At 44.1% G+C, this 14886-nt stretch overlaps 1 protein-coding gene and 1 long non-coding RNA gene across 7 annotated transcripts in view; one reads left to right on the forward strand and one right to left on the reverse strand.

Annotated features, from left to right (window-relative positions):
* PIP4K2A (phosphatidylinositol-5-phosphate 4-kinase type 2 alpha) overlaps positions 1 to 14886 on the forward strand; it is a 184728-nt gene that overhangs the window by 102411 nt on the left and 67431 nt on the right. For all 6 annotated transcript variants that reach the window (XM_084978783.1, XM_013980257.3, NM_001195781.1 and 3 more), the window contains 2 exon segments: positions 11698 to 11795; positions 13429 to 13525. In XM_084978783.1, coding sequence (XP_084834909.1) covers positions 11698 to 11795; positions 13429 to 13525 — 195 coding nt within the window.
* LOC146399544 (uncharacterized) overlaps positions 1 to 14886 on the reverse strand; it is a 345027-nt gene that overhangs the window by 33073 nt on the left and 297068 nt on the right. The window lies entirely within an intron of this gene.

Consider the following 14886-nt stretch of genomic DNA (forward strand, 5'->3'; position numbering starts at 1 on the left):
GAGGCCAGGCAGGGTGCCAGGTCTTCCCGTTTTTCAAAGAAGCCAGAAGTCCAAATCTGTATGTAAATTTTCTCCCGTCTGAAAGAAATTGGTGATTAATTCAGGCATTTTTCTAAATCACAGTCTAGGCCAAACAATACATCATTTGCAAGCTATCTTATCCAATTCCTTTTTTTAAAAAGTAGAAAGCGAGATCAAGAGAGCGGAAGCAATTCTCTTAAGATTAGGCAGAGATGAAGCAGCGGGAGGACCAGGGCTCTGTCACAGTCTGGGGCCCTTGGAAAGGACCACATTCCCATGCTAAGACCTTGTTTTCATTGGTACAAATTTTTTTGAAATTTTTTTTTTTTCTTTCTACGGGTGCTCCTGTGACATATGTGAATTCCCAGGCTAGAGGGCACAGCCTGCAGCAAAGCCAGATCCTTAACCCACTGAGCAAGGCTTGGAATCAAACTCACACCCTCCTGTTGCGTTCTTAACCTGCTGAGCCACAACGGGAGCTCCATTTTTTGTATTTTTTAAAGGCTGTGTTACCTCTGTAATAGCCTACGCATCTTTGGCCTATTTCAAAAGTTTCGTGTCAGATTCTTCGGGAGGTAAAGTTTTACTGTGACTTCATTCTTTTGGATGAAGTTGGCCCCTGGCCAGCAAGTGAGGACCACCCGTCAGACAGCTCTGATTACGCCCGAAGATACCGAGTTGACAGATGGTCTACGGGAGAGTGTAGGCCTGTGTTACCAATTAAAGTAAGATTCCGAGCAAGAGTTTAAATATTCCTGATGATGTTTTAATTTTTGTCAAGTAGCCATTCATCAAAAAAGATTGATTTAATGATCCTTGTTCAACAGACACATCCCCTCAAGCATATTAACTTGGACTTTGGAGCTGGTGGATGCTGGAACGGCAGACCTTTGTGCTCTGAGTCACATTCCTCCCCTCAGAACAGTTTTATTGGGCTCGTCAAAATAAAAAATCTATTTTCTAGACATCTGAAAATAGCTCACATTTCAAAAGAAGGCTTTAATGAAAATATCCTTGCATCTTTGATTTTTGTCTCGTATGCCCATAGAAAGATATTAACTTTGAAAACAGAAAATGCTCTTAGAAAAACAAGCATCAATGGAGCAGGTGTGGAAAATTGACCTCTTGCCTCAAGACAAATAAAAATACCATCCACAGATACTTCTAACTGCTTGTTTTTTCCTCCCTCTATAATTGACTCTAATTTGCTGTGTCTGCCCCTCTGAAACCTCAGAACTTTTCAAATTGCTCTTCAATTTGCAGCGTAAGTTGTAATGAGAGCCACGCCATTCCAAGAGCGGGCTTCATGCTAGAATCGTATTGAGACATCAGTTTTAAAAATTCTTACTTAGTTCATCCTATATTCATTACAAGAGTATAAAATTATTTCCAAATGAGAGCTGATGTTCAAGTTTGTTTATATATATATACAGACATATATATGAATATGGAATAAGAAAGTATAAGTAGGTATCAAGTAGTAAAAATCAGATAAAGTATTTTAGGTGATCTTCCCCCATTGCCACAAACTTGCTAAGAAAATTAGTAGAAAAAACTAAGAGGATGTGGTGCCTTTATGATCGTCTTTGTTCTGAGGTTGCTGCCACAGTCATAAAATAAAACTTAAATTACATGCATTGGTGGCATATTCCCATTTTACAAACACATAGATGTAATACAAGAATTTTTTAAAAGTCTTCTTTAGAAGGTGTTTTGGAACTGGTGGTCATAGGTATTGCACCTAATTTAGACAATTTTGTATCCATTAGGCAGCCCACCTAATTTTTCTCAAAGTTCTTTATTCTACCCCTGAATGTTCTGACATCGCGCTGCTTCCTTGCTGCTCCCCAAGTGCCCGATCCCCATGCTTTCCAGAAATGGTGAGTGCCGACGGTCTGGACAAGAGCACGGAGAGGCTCCTACAGTCTTGGTGACCTTTTCCAGGTCACATTATGGAAAATACTTTCTCAGAAATGTGCCTGAAATCTTTTTGTACACCTTTGGGGGAGAACCAGGGAAAGCTCCGATTCGCATTTGAATGGCCCCTGCTGTTTGTGGAACAGGGGCGGAAGCATTAGAACATCCAGCTGTGGGTTGTTCCAGTGGCTCTCCAAATACCCTAGACTCTTACCTCTCAGTAGTTTTCTACTCATTCACTTCCTATAGCCAATGAACCCCAGGGCAGATATGTTCAGAGTAACTTATTTGGTGGGAGGAATCCTAGGCTTATCAACTCTAGAGTCACAAAGGAATGTTTTGGGTTTTTTTTGGGGGGGGGGAATGAGTCCAGTAAGTGGAAATATCTGTTTTCAAACACCAATATGAAGGGTGGGGAGGAAGATTTTTTTTTTTTAACATTAGTGGTATATTTGTTGCCCCCCCCCCTTTTTTTATTGTGAAGTCAGGATCCTTTTGTAGAAGCTGGAAGCAATTGCAAAACTTGTCAAGTCTAGGGATCTAGTTTGACATATTTATTGTTTGATTTCCCTAAGAAATTAATTAAAGTTAAAACCGTATCCAAAACTACAGTCATGTCCAGTTATGCATTCCGGTTCTTTTTCCCATTGGGTCCTTACTGATTGTGAATCCTTTGTGCTTCTCTTGCTTGGTTTGTCATTGTTCAGTCTACCCAGTTTATTGTTATCATCGAATCGTGTTTTAGAATATGCACTCATATTTAAGTAGTAGTAAATGTTGTTTAGGAGATAAACTGAGCCCGCTTCAATCTGTGTTTTGAGATTTTGAGGAAGAACGAATAGGCCCTTTAAGATAATCTCCACCCTTGCCATGTCCAGCTTGGCCCAATCTGGGACGTGCCCTGCCCACCAGCACCCAGGAATCAGCAGCATCCCCTGGACTCTCATGCTGGATCCTCCATTTCATCTTATTGTGGTGTAATTTGTAGTGACTTACCTGTTATAATCAGATTAGCCATCCCAGTGTCTCCTGCATGTGAGAGATTTCCTTTTCTGATTTGTTGTTTTTTTTTTTTTTTTTTTTTCCCCCAGTCCTATTTGTTTAAGCTTGGCTGAATGAAAATCAACACAAATTCTGTTTTAATCTGACAACACGGTATGTAGGGTGAATATATCTGAATTGACTAGGTATCATTAATAACGCCTCATAAGTTGTAAACATACTCTTGTCTTAAAAATCAGGGAGTTCCCATCATGGCTCATTGGTTAACGAACCCCACTAGGAACCATGAGGTTGTAGGTTCAATCCCTGGCCTTGCTCAGTGGATTAAGGATCTGGTGTTGCTATGGGCTGTGGTGTAGGCCGGCGGCTACAGCTCCAATTACACCCCTAGCCCGGGAACCTCCATATGCCATGGGAGCGGCCCTAGAAAAGGCAAAAAAAGACCCCCCCCAAAAAAAAAAACCATATAAATTAGTGAAGTTAAGTTTTTAAATATCTCCATGTGAGCTGGCTGTGTGGGGACACTTCTGTTTGTCTTGCTTTCGGGGACATTACCAGCTGGGCCTCACTTGTTTATTCCTTGTCCAGTAGCTATTTATTATTCCCATTTTTGCAGCTTAACTGCAAACTTGGTTTTCTAGCCAGTGTGAATTCAGGGTTACATCTGCAGGAATGACACTTATTGCTGTTAGCAGACTTATTCCACCAAAAAAAACCAAAAAACAAAATAAATAAATAAATAAATAAAAGCGAAAACAAACTAAGAGGAAAACCCTATGTTTTACAGTGTTGGTAATTTGAGTGGGATAGAAATTTGAATATTTTGCTGCAGAGAGGAATCAGGATACCTTTTCTGGTCATATAGTATTTTAAAAGGAAAAGTTACATGAATTTTATGGTACCATATGTTAATTATATTTTTCATAAAGGAAAACTCAACAATTTGCTTTAATAAATACTGCTTTGGAAATTGATTTCATATCCTTTAAGGACACTATTTATGATTCATTAAGATTTGATGGAACTTTGAGGAATATTTATTTCTTCCCCCTTTTTAATTAATTTATTTATTGTCTTTTGTCTTTTTTTTAGGGCCGCACCTACAGCATATGGAGGTTCCCAGGCTAGGGGTCGAATCAGAGCTGTTGCTACTGGCCTACACCACAGCCACAGCAACACCAGATCCAAGTCGCCTCTGGGACCTACACCACAGCTCACAGCAACGCCGGATCCTTAACCCACTGAGTGAGGTCGGGGATCAAACCCGCAACCTCACGGTTCCTAGTCGGATTCGTTTCTGCTGAGCCATGACGGGAACTCTGATTTTTCCCCTTTTTTGAAATGACAAGAAATGTCAGACAAATGAAAACTTTTCGGTGATATATGTTTTTCCAAATTTAGATTACACTTATAAAATCACAGCTGATGTAGTTGTAGGTTGTGGTGCATCTTCAGTTAAGCATGCATTTAGTCTTTTATTCTAAATAGTCGTTTAATTACTCCTTAAAACAAAAAGAAGGAAAGGACTCCTTTAGAAGTTTTTGACACAATGAAGACTTGTATTTCAGATGGACATCTTCTGAGCTTGCCGTGACCCTGACCTCATAGTCTGTCGGGACCTCCAAAGGCTCTTAGGGCCAGCCAGCCCCACTCTCTGAGCTTCATAATTTGGGGTAACGCAAGTGAGTTGCCTGACTGAGGAAGATTTAGGCTGGATTAGTTTGCCAAATCTTACTAAGCCTCAGTTTTCTTATCTGGAAAATGGAGACGATAATAATAGTACTTACTCCATTTGGTTAAAGATCAGGTGAGATGCTGTGTTAATGAACTTCTGGCAGGTGTCCACTAAGGATCAGCAGCAAGGTATTAGTGTGAGTCAAGGCCGAGGGGAGCCTCGCCTGCTCTCCCCTCCCCCACCCTGCGTATCTGCAGTATCTTCCTCTCTACAGCTCTCCCTCTTCTCCCCCCTGCCCCCACGCTTGAGCTGTAATACCATCAGGAACATTTGGGCACTTGGCACTAAACTTTTTACTTGCCCTCTCCTCCCCTACTCTGCCCATGTGTCTGTTGATCTTCCCAACGAAGCTTCTTTATTCAGTGCTGATGCCCAGGCCTGGCTCTGTCCACATTGATGCCCAGTGGCTAAGCAGAAAGTCTGGGCTGGTCCACACCAGTCTGTTTTGGGGGGTGACTAGCACAACATAAATGGGAACGAGAGACCCTTTCCAAGGGCACTGGAAGACCCAGCCTACAGCCTCTCTGCATGGGGGTGTCTGTAATATACTTGTACCATCACGAGCTTTAAAGGACTACGACTGTGACTGTCAGCACAAAGAGAAAAAGAAAAACTATTTGCCCAAGCGGTTTGACACTTATTAAGTACTTCACAAGTATAAAGTGGTATTGCACTTTTGTTGTGAGAGCTTATTAAATGTTTGCAACTTGAAGGAACCTTAAATGTGGTCTTAATAATAGAACAAGTGCTTTCAGTTATTGTTTAACCTATTAAAATTTTGATAAATTCCAAAAGCACTTTTATCTCCATAAATTAAAAACTATTTGGAATTCATGATGCATGCTTGTTCCTATACAAGTGTGTTATTGTTTCCTTCAAATAGTAATGGTTGAAAAAATAGGAATGGTTAGCACAAATCTTTTTGTTTTTTCGTGAATACTATGTAACGTATAAATGAAACTCTGTATATGTGTGTGTGTGTTTCCTATGTGTCTGTAGAGTATCTATAAAGAAAGATGGAAAGAAAGGTATAAATGCTTTGTTAAAATGCTGATGATAGGGAGTTCCCATTGTGTTGCAGCAGAAATGAATCCAACTAGTATCCATGAGGACGTGGGTTCGATCCCTGGCCTTGCTCAGTGGGTCGGGGATCTGGCATTGCTGTGAGCTGTGGTGTAGGTTGCAGACGAGGCTTGGATCCTATCCTGCATTGCTGTGGCTGTGGTGTAGGCTGGCAGCTGTAGCTCTGGTTCAACCCCTAGCCTGGGAACTTCCATATGCTGCAGGTGTGGCCCTAAAACAAAACAAAACAAAAATGCTGATGATAGCAGATGTCAACTAATGATGATAAACCATTATTGGTTTTGCTGCCAGTTTCAAGGTAGGCTGTATAGAATGGTTGGTCTAGGTAGAATGGTAATAAATTAAAATTTTCTCAAACTGAAGACTTAGAAACCTAAGAATTTTGTCTTGAAATTTAGAGTTCAGAGACCATTGTCCTATGTAGAATACAGAAATGAAGAAATAGGATTAACTAACCTTATTCAAAACAATAGCTCCTTGTCATTATCTGCATCAGGTCATTAATGTGAATCACCGACAAGGGTACTTTTAGTTTGTGTGACGTCAAAGTAATAGGCTACAGCAGAGAATTATCCAGGAACTTAAATGGCTTTTTAATTATCAGGTGGCACTATAATTAATACATTTCAGTAAAACTGATGAATGATTGATGAGCCCAGTACATAACAAAATAAAACATGCTTATAGAAAAGAAATATAGGAGTTCCCACCATGGCTCAGTGGCAACAAATCTGACTGGTATCCATGAGGACGTAGGTTTGATCCCTGTCTTCTCAGTGGGTTAAAGATCCAGTGTTGTCGTGAGCTGTGGTGTAGGTCACAGACAAGGCTCGGATCTGGCATCGCTGCGACTGTGGCGTAGGCCAGTGGCTGGAGCTCCAATTCAACCCCTAGCCTGGGAACCTCCATATGCCGCGGGTGCGGCCCTAAAAAGCCAAAATACATATGAAAAAATAAAGATGGGGCTCATGGATACACTATTGAAAAATATTGTTTACTACTTAAGAGCTTCTTTTAAGTGGTAGATCGTCTGGTTTGTGAAGTGTTCATTCACAAGTCGTTAGATCTAGCTGCTCACATGGCCATGAGGAGAGAATTTAGGGGGGGAAAGAGCAGCCCAAAGGAAATGTGAAGCCACTGAGAAATAAAGACCACCCAGAAGAGAGAGAAAGTGGAGTCCCTGTTTAATACAACTCAGTGTCAAACGCCTCCCAGGTTAAAGGTACAGCCATACAGGCTGTGTTGTAATCCACAGTGAGAGGGGAGACTGTGGACTTGCCAAGGTCTCTTTTAGTCTTATCATTTATGACTCTCTGTAAACCAAGCTGAAGTGTGATCATCTTTGATTTCTCATCTTTTCTTGCCTAATAACGAGGGCCAAGCCTTCCGTTGTTTAGGGAGATCTCTCAATTAGTGACGATGGAACATGTAGAAATGTATTTAAATGAAACACTAGTCCCATCTCTCTATCCTCCAAGAGTCACACTGGGCTTCCCTCTCTCCCAGAAAGTCCTTCCGCACACCTGTCACAGCTCCCTGCCCGGGGTTCCCGGGACACTTACTGTCCAGCCTCCAGCTGTCCACCCCTGCTGCTTTGTCCTTCACTTTGTGGTCAGGAGTACGTGTTTTGTACTGACTTTCCATTTCCTGGTGGTCATCCTAGAATTAATTCCATTGCTCTTTCTGCAACCCGTGGGGACATCTTTATGGTCCACCCCACTAGCAAAAACCTCAAACCCCAAGAAACCCAGTCATCCTCCAGCAACACCTGGAATATCACTCCGCAAGTTCTCTTGGTTCCCTGTAACTTTAACCATCAGGGCAAATGGACTCCCAAAGCTGCCGCAAAGCCCAGTCGCATTTCTCTCTTCGGACTTTTTCTCCCACGTTCTGCCATCACTTCTTCTTCGAGCTCCCCGTGTCCCCTAAGCCTCTGCACCCCTCGGCCCACCTCTCACCCTCCCACATGGCCAGGCTCATCCTGCCCGGATGGAGCACCTTTCTCCCCTCGGCCAGATTCTGCCGCTTGCGCGCAGGCAGCCCCATCCCTTCTCCCTCTTCCTGGCCGAGGAGCTGCCTCCCCAGAGCACAGAAGAGCCCTCCTTTGGACTCAGCCCCTTCCTCCACCCCTCGCCTTCCTCATCTCTCTCCTGCCAGATCCAGGTCTGCACTCTGCCCCATCACCAGCCCTCCGCATTGTCCCGCAGCCTGGTTTCCATGGCCGTGCTCCATCAACGCCCCACTCCCGGGTCCCCAAGCACCTCCCGCTGCCGTTTTCCAGTCAGAAGCACGGAGCACAGTTTGTCCCGTTGTGTCCTCCACTCCCCCTTCCCTTTCTGTCTCCGGAGCAGCGCTGCTTTCATCCCCTCCCTGCAGCCCTTCTCCGCATCCTCCCCTCTTCCAGGCTGTGGACCTTTGATGGTTTTCAAGACTGCTTCCCGCCCCTCCCGCCTCCCAGCCCGTCCACGCTCCAGGCCACCTCCTTCACCCTGGGCAGAAACCATGCCTTACACGCAGGTGTTCATCTTTTTAGCCCCCCCAGCCTCCCCCCACATCAGATCCACAAGAACCCCTGCCTTCCTGACATGCTTAAGAAGTCTCAAGAGCACAACCAGTTTAACAGGTTCAAAACTGAACTCTTGCCTTGAGATGCTCTATCTCAGTAAATGGAACCCCCCCTCCGGCCGGTCACACAGGCCTGTGTTTTCACCCCCTCACTGTCTCTGGAATCTTCTTCCTTCTCTTCTGCTCTCTCTGTCGTCTCTTGCTGTTCCCCTGGGGCCTGCCACAGCCCTCTGAGGCCGGGCACGCCCATCTGGCCACGTGCCCCCTGGATTTCTGCACTCCTAACGCAGTAACTGCCCATCTCCCCCACCCCCACCCTGCCGCAGGGCCTCGTTCGCGCGACCCTATTTCCCGGCCCCCTCCCCGCCGCCGTAGAGCTTGCTGGTAGCCCGATGACGTCCTCACTCTTGGCACTTGTCACTGCTGGCATTTTACAACTGTGACCTTATTTAATTAACGTGCGTGCCCCTCCGGGCTGTGACCACCGTGAGGGTGAGCACAGGGCTCTGCCAAACAGAGCAGAAGCTCCCGGGCTGTCCTCGCGGAAGGATGGGTGGGGAATAGCATCCATGAGGGAACCTCCCACATGACTGACACTCTCCATTTGGGCCAGAAAGGTTTTTTTTGTTTGTTTTTGTTTTTTTTTGTCTTTTTGCTATTTCTTAGGCCGCTCTTGCCACTGGCCTATGCCAGAGCCACAGCAACGCGGGATCCGAGCCGCGTCTGCAAACTACACCACAGCTCACGGCAACGCCGGATCGTTAACCCACTGAGCAAGGCCAGGGATCGAACCCGCAACCTCATGGTTCCTAGTCGGATTCGTTAACCACTGCGCCACGACGGGAACTCCCATGGGGCAGAAAGTTTTCATGGTTTTACCACAAAACATTTTTTTTCAGAGCAGGAGATTTCTAAAGCCGAAAGGACCCCCCCAGTCCCTCCTTCCCTGCTTGCTCTCTAAGCAAGAGGCTGTTGCCAATACTGTATCAATAGCCCGAGGGAGGAGTGAATGGGTTTGGATGGTCCTGCTTCTGGATTGGGTCTGGCTTTCTCAGTAACCACTGGAAGCAGAGATGTGATAGGACTCACTTACTGTGTTCTCCCCCAGCTTTTTTCTCTACAATGTGGTGAAAGCAATATGAAGTTGTTTGTGCCTTCATTTTTCCGTGTCACCCTGAAAAATTCCTTTGTTTTTATTTACTCTCTTTTATTTCTACAAGATATTGAGAAGTTAATTGCCATTAGCTTCATTCTTTTTTTCCTTTCATTTATAATGATTTTTATTTTTTCCATTATAGCTGGTTTACAGTGTTCTGTGAATTGTCTGCTGTATAGCATGGTGACCCAGTTACATATACATGTATACATTCTTTTTTCTCACATTATCATGCTCCATCATAAGTGACTAGACATAGTTCCCAGTGCTATACAGCAGGATCTCATTGCTTATCCATTCCAAAGGCAATAATTTGCATCTGTTAACCCCAAATTCCCAGTCCATCCCACTCCCTCCCCTCTCCCCCTTGGCAACCACAAATCTATTCTCCAAGTCCATGATTTTCTTTTCTGGGGAAAGGTTCATTTGTGCCGTATATGAAATTCCAGATACAAGTGATATCATATGGTATTTGTCTTTCTCTTTCTGACTTCACTTAGTATGAGCGTCTCTAGTTCCATCCATGTTGCTGCAAGTGGCATTATTTTGTTCTTTTTTAATGGCTGAGTATTATTCCATTGTGTATACATACCATACCTTCTTAATCCAGTCATCTGTCGATGGACATTTAGGTTGTTTCCATGTCTTGGCCATTGTGCATAGTGCTGCAGTGAACATGCGGGGGCATGTATCTTTTTCAAGGAAAGTTTTGTCTGGATATCTGCCCTAGAGTGGGATTGCTAGGTCATATGGTAGTTCTGTATTAGTTTTCTGAGGTACCTCTATAATGTTTTCCATAGTGGTTATACCAACTTACCTTCCCACCAACAGTGTAGCAGGGTTCCCTTTTTTCCACACCCTCTCCAGCATTTATTATTTGGAGACTTATTAATGAAGGCCATTCTGACTGGTGTGAGATGGTATCTCACGGTAGTTTGGATTTGCATTTCTCTAATAATCAGTAATGTTGAGCATTTTTTCATGTGCTTGTTGGCCATCTCTACATCTTCCTTGGAGAAATGTCTATGCAGGTCCCTTGCCCATTTTTCCATTGGGTTGTTGGCTTTTTTGCTGTTGAGTCGTAAAGTTGTTTGTATATTTTAGAGATTAAACCCTTGTCAGTTGCATCGTTTGAAACTATTTTCTCCCATTCTGTAAGTTGTCTTTTTGGTTTTTTTAATGGTTTCCTTTGTTGTGCAAAAGCTTGTCAGTTTGATTAGGTCCCATTGGTTTATTTTTGCTTTCGTTTCTGTTGCTTTGGGAGACTGACCTAAGAAAACATTTGTAAGGTTGATGTCAGAGAATGTTTTGCCTGTGTTCTCTTCCAGGAGTTTAATGGTGCTGTGTCTTATGTTTAAGTCTTCACCACTGGCTTTATTCTAAATGCTTGTCACAGGGCTTGGTTTTCAGTTCTGATTCTCCCCTTTTTTCCCCTCAAACTTTGATATGCCAGTACTAGCATAAAGATATGTAGATTTTAATTTTTCACAAATGTACTCTGAGAATTATTTACTGTTATAAGATACTTGAATAAACTGAATGGGAGAGATTATATCATTTTAAATTAGTCTAGTGTTTTGGTTAAGTGGCCATTTCATACTTTTTTATGGGCTGTAACAAAAAGGAGATTTTAATAATGTAGTACGAAATGAGCTGAAAGTGATGTCTGATTGAGTCATTGCCATAATTTGATAGGCACAGAACTGTAATTGGGCTTTGCACAAATGGAGTTGATATAGCGTTATCTCAAGAAGTATTCATACCCCTTAATTCGATAACTGTTTATGTCAGAAATTAAAAACCCTCTTTCTCAGATAATATTTTCTCCACAGAGGGAAGTTGATCTGGACATGTGACCAAAGGGGCTTTGGGCTGAGACTCTGGAGGGGGAGTGGGAAGGTGGGTGAGAAAAGCAGGGGCATTTGGCCATGAGGTTCGCCCTCTAGCATCCTTCTCTTCCCACGGTCTTCCTGGAGACCCAGCAGCAGACAGGGATGAACCGGGGGAGTCGGAGCTGGATGTGAGGCGGGAGGCAGTGGCGAGGTCTAGTGGCAGAGTGAGGAAAGCAGCAGGAGAGATGACTTGGGATAGAAACACGGAGGAAAGTTGGTGGGAAGATCAAGCATCCACCAGGCTTTCTTGGTGAATGACCTGTTCGAGTCAAGCCCCTTCCACCTAAATAGTAACAACCTATGCCATTTATTTTATATTTTTCTAGATCAATGAACTGAGCCATGTTCAAATCCCTGTTATGTTGATGCCAGACGACTTCAAAGCCTATTCAAAAATAAAGGTGGACAATCACCTTTTTAACAAGTAAGTACAAACACAGACCTTTGCTGGAACTGACGTGGCTGCCAAGAGTGGGATTTTTGTGAATTTCTATAATCACATTATTTTTTCAATGGGTGGGAGTAAAGTTTTGCTGATGAAGTTAATCCTGTGATAAACATAACCATCTGTCACCTTCAGAAAAGCAACAGCAGGCCCTCTTGGGTAATATCTTTTTGCCATATGGCATATTGTTCTCTATGAATGTCTTATATGTTAAAAGTGATATTCTCATTACAATTTAAATGTTTGAAGCTGTAAATTGCTTGGATTTTTTTTTTTTTTTTTTTTTTTTTTTTTTTTTTTTTTTAGCAGCTATGGACCTCGCTTTCTTACACAAAACCCTGCTGTTGATTACTTTATGAACAGAAACGAGTACTTCCTAGAACAGTAAAGAATTAAGGTGTTTTTCCAAAACGCAGCTGGCTGCCAGTTGGGCAGTGACACTGTTTCCCTCTTTTCAATGGCATTTTAGACGTCATGACAGAGCCCCTCGTGTATCAGGCAGTCCACTGAGAGCTGGTGGTACATGGCTGTGTAAGAAACAGTCCTGCCTGCAGAGGGTTCACAGTCAGGCGCGTGGTTGAAAATGGACACATATACCAAGTACTATTGTTTGGTGTGCAGAGTCCACCATGTAGGGGTGTCTGTGTGTGAACACAAAGGAGAAAGCCATTCTGAATGAGTGGGATGAGCCCCAGAGAAGGCCCTCCCATGTGAAGTCAGTTGTGAAATTTCTTAGTGGGGCCATTGTTTTTTGTTTTGTTTTTTTGTTTGGTTTGGTTTAGTTTGGTTTTTTTGGCGGTGGCATGCAGCAGCTTGATGTGGGGATCTCAGTTCCCAGACCAGAGATGGAACCCCGGGCCGCAGAGGTGAAAGCACCCTAAACTCTAACCACTAGACCACTAGGGAACTCCCAGTGGGGCCACTGTTCTGATGTGAAGCTGACATGATAATTATTCTCATGATACCTTTAAAGGTTAACTTTTTTTTTTTTTTTTTTTTTTTTTTTTCTGTCTTTTGAGGGACGGCATATAGAGGTTCCCAGGCTAGGGGTCGAATCAGAGCTACAGCTGTCGGCCACAGCCACAGCCACAGCAGTGCCAGATCCAAGCCGCGTCTGTAACCTACACCACAACTCACGGCCACGCCGGATCCTTCCCCCACTGAGCAAGGCCAGGGATCAAACCCGAAACCTCATGGTTCCTAGTCAGATTCGTTTCCCCTGTGCCACGACAGGAACTCCTAAAGTTAACCTTTTGAGGGGATCTATTCTGTGTGAGTTGAGAATGTGGTGTTTATACAAAAGATAAATCAGGTGGATCCAGGAGTGAGAGACAGTCTGGCTGGGTTTGTAAGCTTTGATCAGCAAGTAACCCAGGACGAGCGTGGCGAGAGCTGTTTGTGGCTCTGTCTGCCACCCTTCTCTGACTCACCAAACTCTGCTTTTCTTTCACTGATTCCCCACTGTCCCCCACTGGTCCCTTGAAACCCACCTGTGCCTTCTGTGGGTTGGGAACCCCAAGCACTTCTTTGGCAGCAGGAGAGCAAGGTGGTGGCAGATTCAATTCTGGTTCAGTCTTCGTACGTCTGAGCTTCATCTCACAATCTGTTTCAGAGAAAACATGCCGAGCCACTTCAAGTTTAAGGAATACTGCCCGATGGTTTTCCGGAACCTGCGGGAGAGGTTTGGAATCGATGATCAGGATTTCCAGGTGAGTTGCTTGTGTAACGTTTGCGTCGAATGGGTTTCGTTGTGCCTTTTGCTCTGTAAACTAGGACCCACGTTTTTGTCATGACGAGTAATGAGATAATAGTAATGTTCATTTTGTATCCGAAGTTTTCGGTGTTTCCTGGAATAAAGGGTTCTTTCCACTAGGGACCACTATGCAATGTGATTTCAGTGGTCGGCAGGAAAAGAAATTATTCTTTGGGGAGAGAGCAAGCCTGTGAGTTTCACAGAGCACTTTTGCTCCCTCCTTTTGATTTCTGCCCTCAGATGTGTTGACCGCCCATGCAGTTGTGTATGTGGTGCTGAATTCGCATTTTCTGTATTTGTAGAGGCTACTGAGGAAGCTCAGAAATTTATTTTCCTTCTTGCTGATTTGCTGCTTTTCAAATCGGCCCCCCGATTCTCTTCGCGGCGTTTGGTCAGAGGGCTCCTCCGTCCCCTGGTGCCCTGCGGTGCGGAGTGGTGTAGTGACCATGGGACCCTGTCACCAGCAGGAGCCCACCAGTCCCAGGGACGCTTTTGTGCAACACCTTGCTCTGCTCTCAGGACCCAGCACATCACGACGTGCCCTGGTGCTTTTCTCTCCAGGTTTGCCTGATTCTCAGTTTTGACTTTTACAGTCGAGCTCATGGTGCTGTCATTTCTCCTAAGAAAGGGCCTGACATTGCTTCCCTGATTTTCATAGATCCAGCCAGATTCCTAAAAACCAAGAATTTTTTAAAGAGTAGAAATTAGGAGTTTCCTTGGCGGCTCAGCAGGTCAAGAACTTGACTGGTATCCATGAGGATGCGGGTTCGATCCCTGGCCTCGCTTAGTGGGTTAAAGATGTGGTATGGCCATGAGCTGTGAGGTAGGTCACAGATGTGGCTTGGATCCCGAGTTTCTGTGCCTGTGGTGTAGGCTGACAGCTGCAGCTTCGATTTAGCCCCTAGTCTGGGAGCCTCCATATGCCACGGGTGCCACCCTAAAGAGACAAAAAAAAAAAAAAAAAAAAAAGCAGCAATCGAAGTCAGGGGATTCAAGGGCTATTTCCTGGTCTTTTATGACAGTCCATTCATTTTACTGACATTTTAAATCTAATAAACACTCTCATTTGCCCCAAACCAAAAATCCTAACTCTTCCTGCATTACATGTCCTATTGCCACCATGAGTGACCTTCCAGGGTGGATGTTGGCACAGCTCCCCCTGTGCTTTCCCCTAAAGGATAGGGCCCTAAGGAAAATCAGGCTTCATGCACTTTCCTGTGACCTGTGGGCCTTCCCTCTCTGCCCACTGTTGCAAATTTCCAAGAATTTCTCACAGGCTCACTCAGGCATGAGAAGCCTCCAAGCTGCCATGTTTTG

The sequence above is a fragment of the Sus scrofa genome, chromosome 10 (assembly GCF_054392235.1).
Source record: "Sus scrofa isolate SSC_HxYL_T2T_F1_AM1 chromosome 10, Sscrofa_HxYL_maternal_Yorkshire_Landrace_v2.0, whole genome shotgun sequence".
Taxonomy (NCBI): Eukaryota; Metazoa; Chordata; class Mammalia; order Artiodactyla; family Suidae; genus Sus; species Sus scrofa.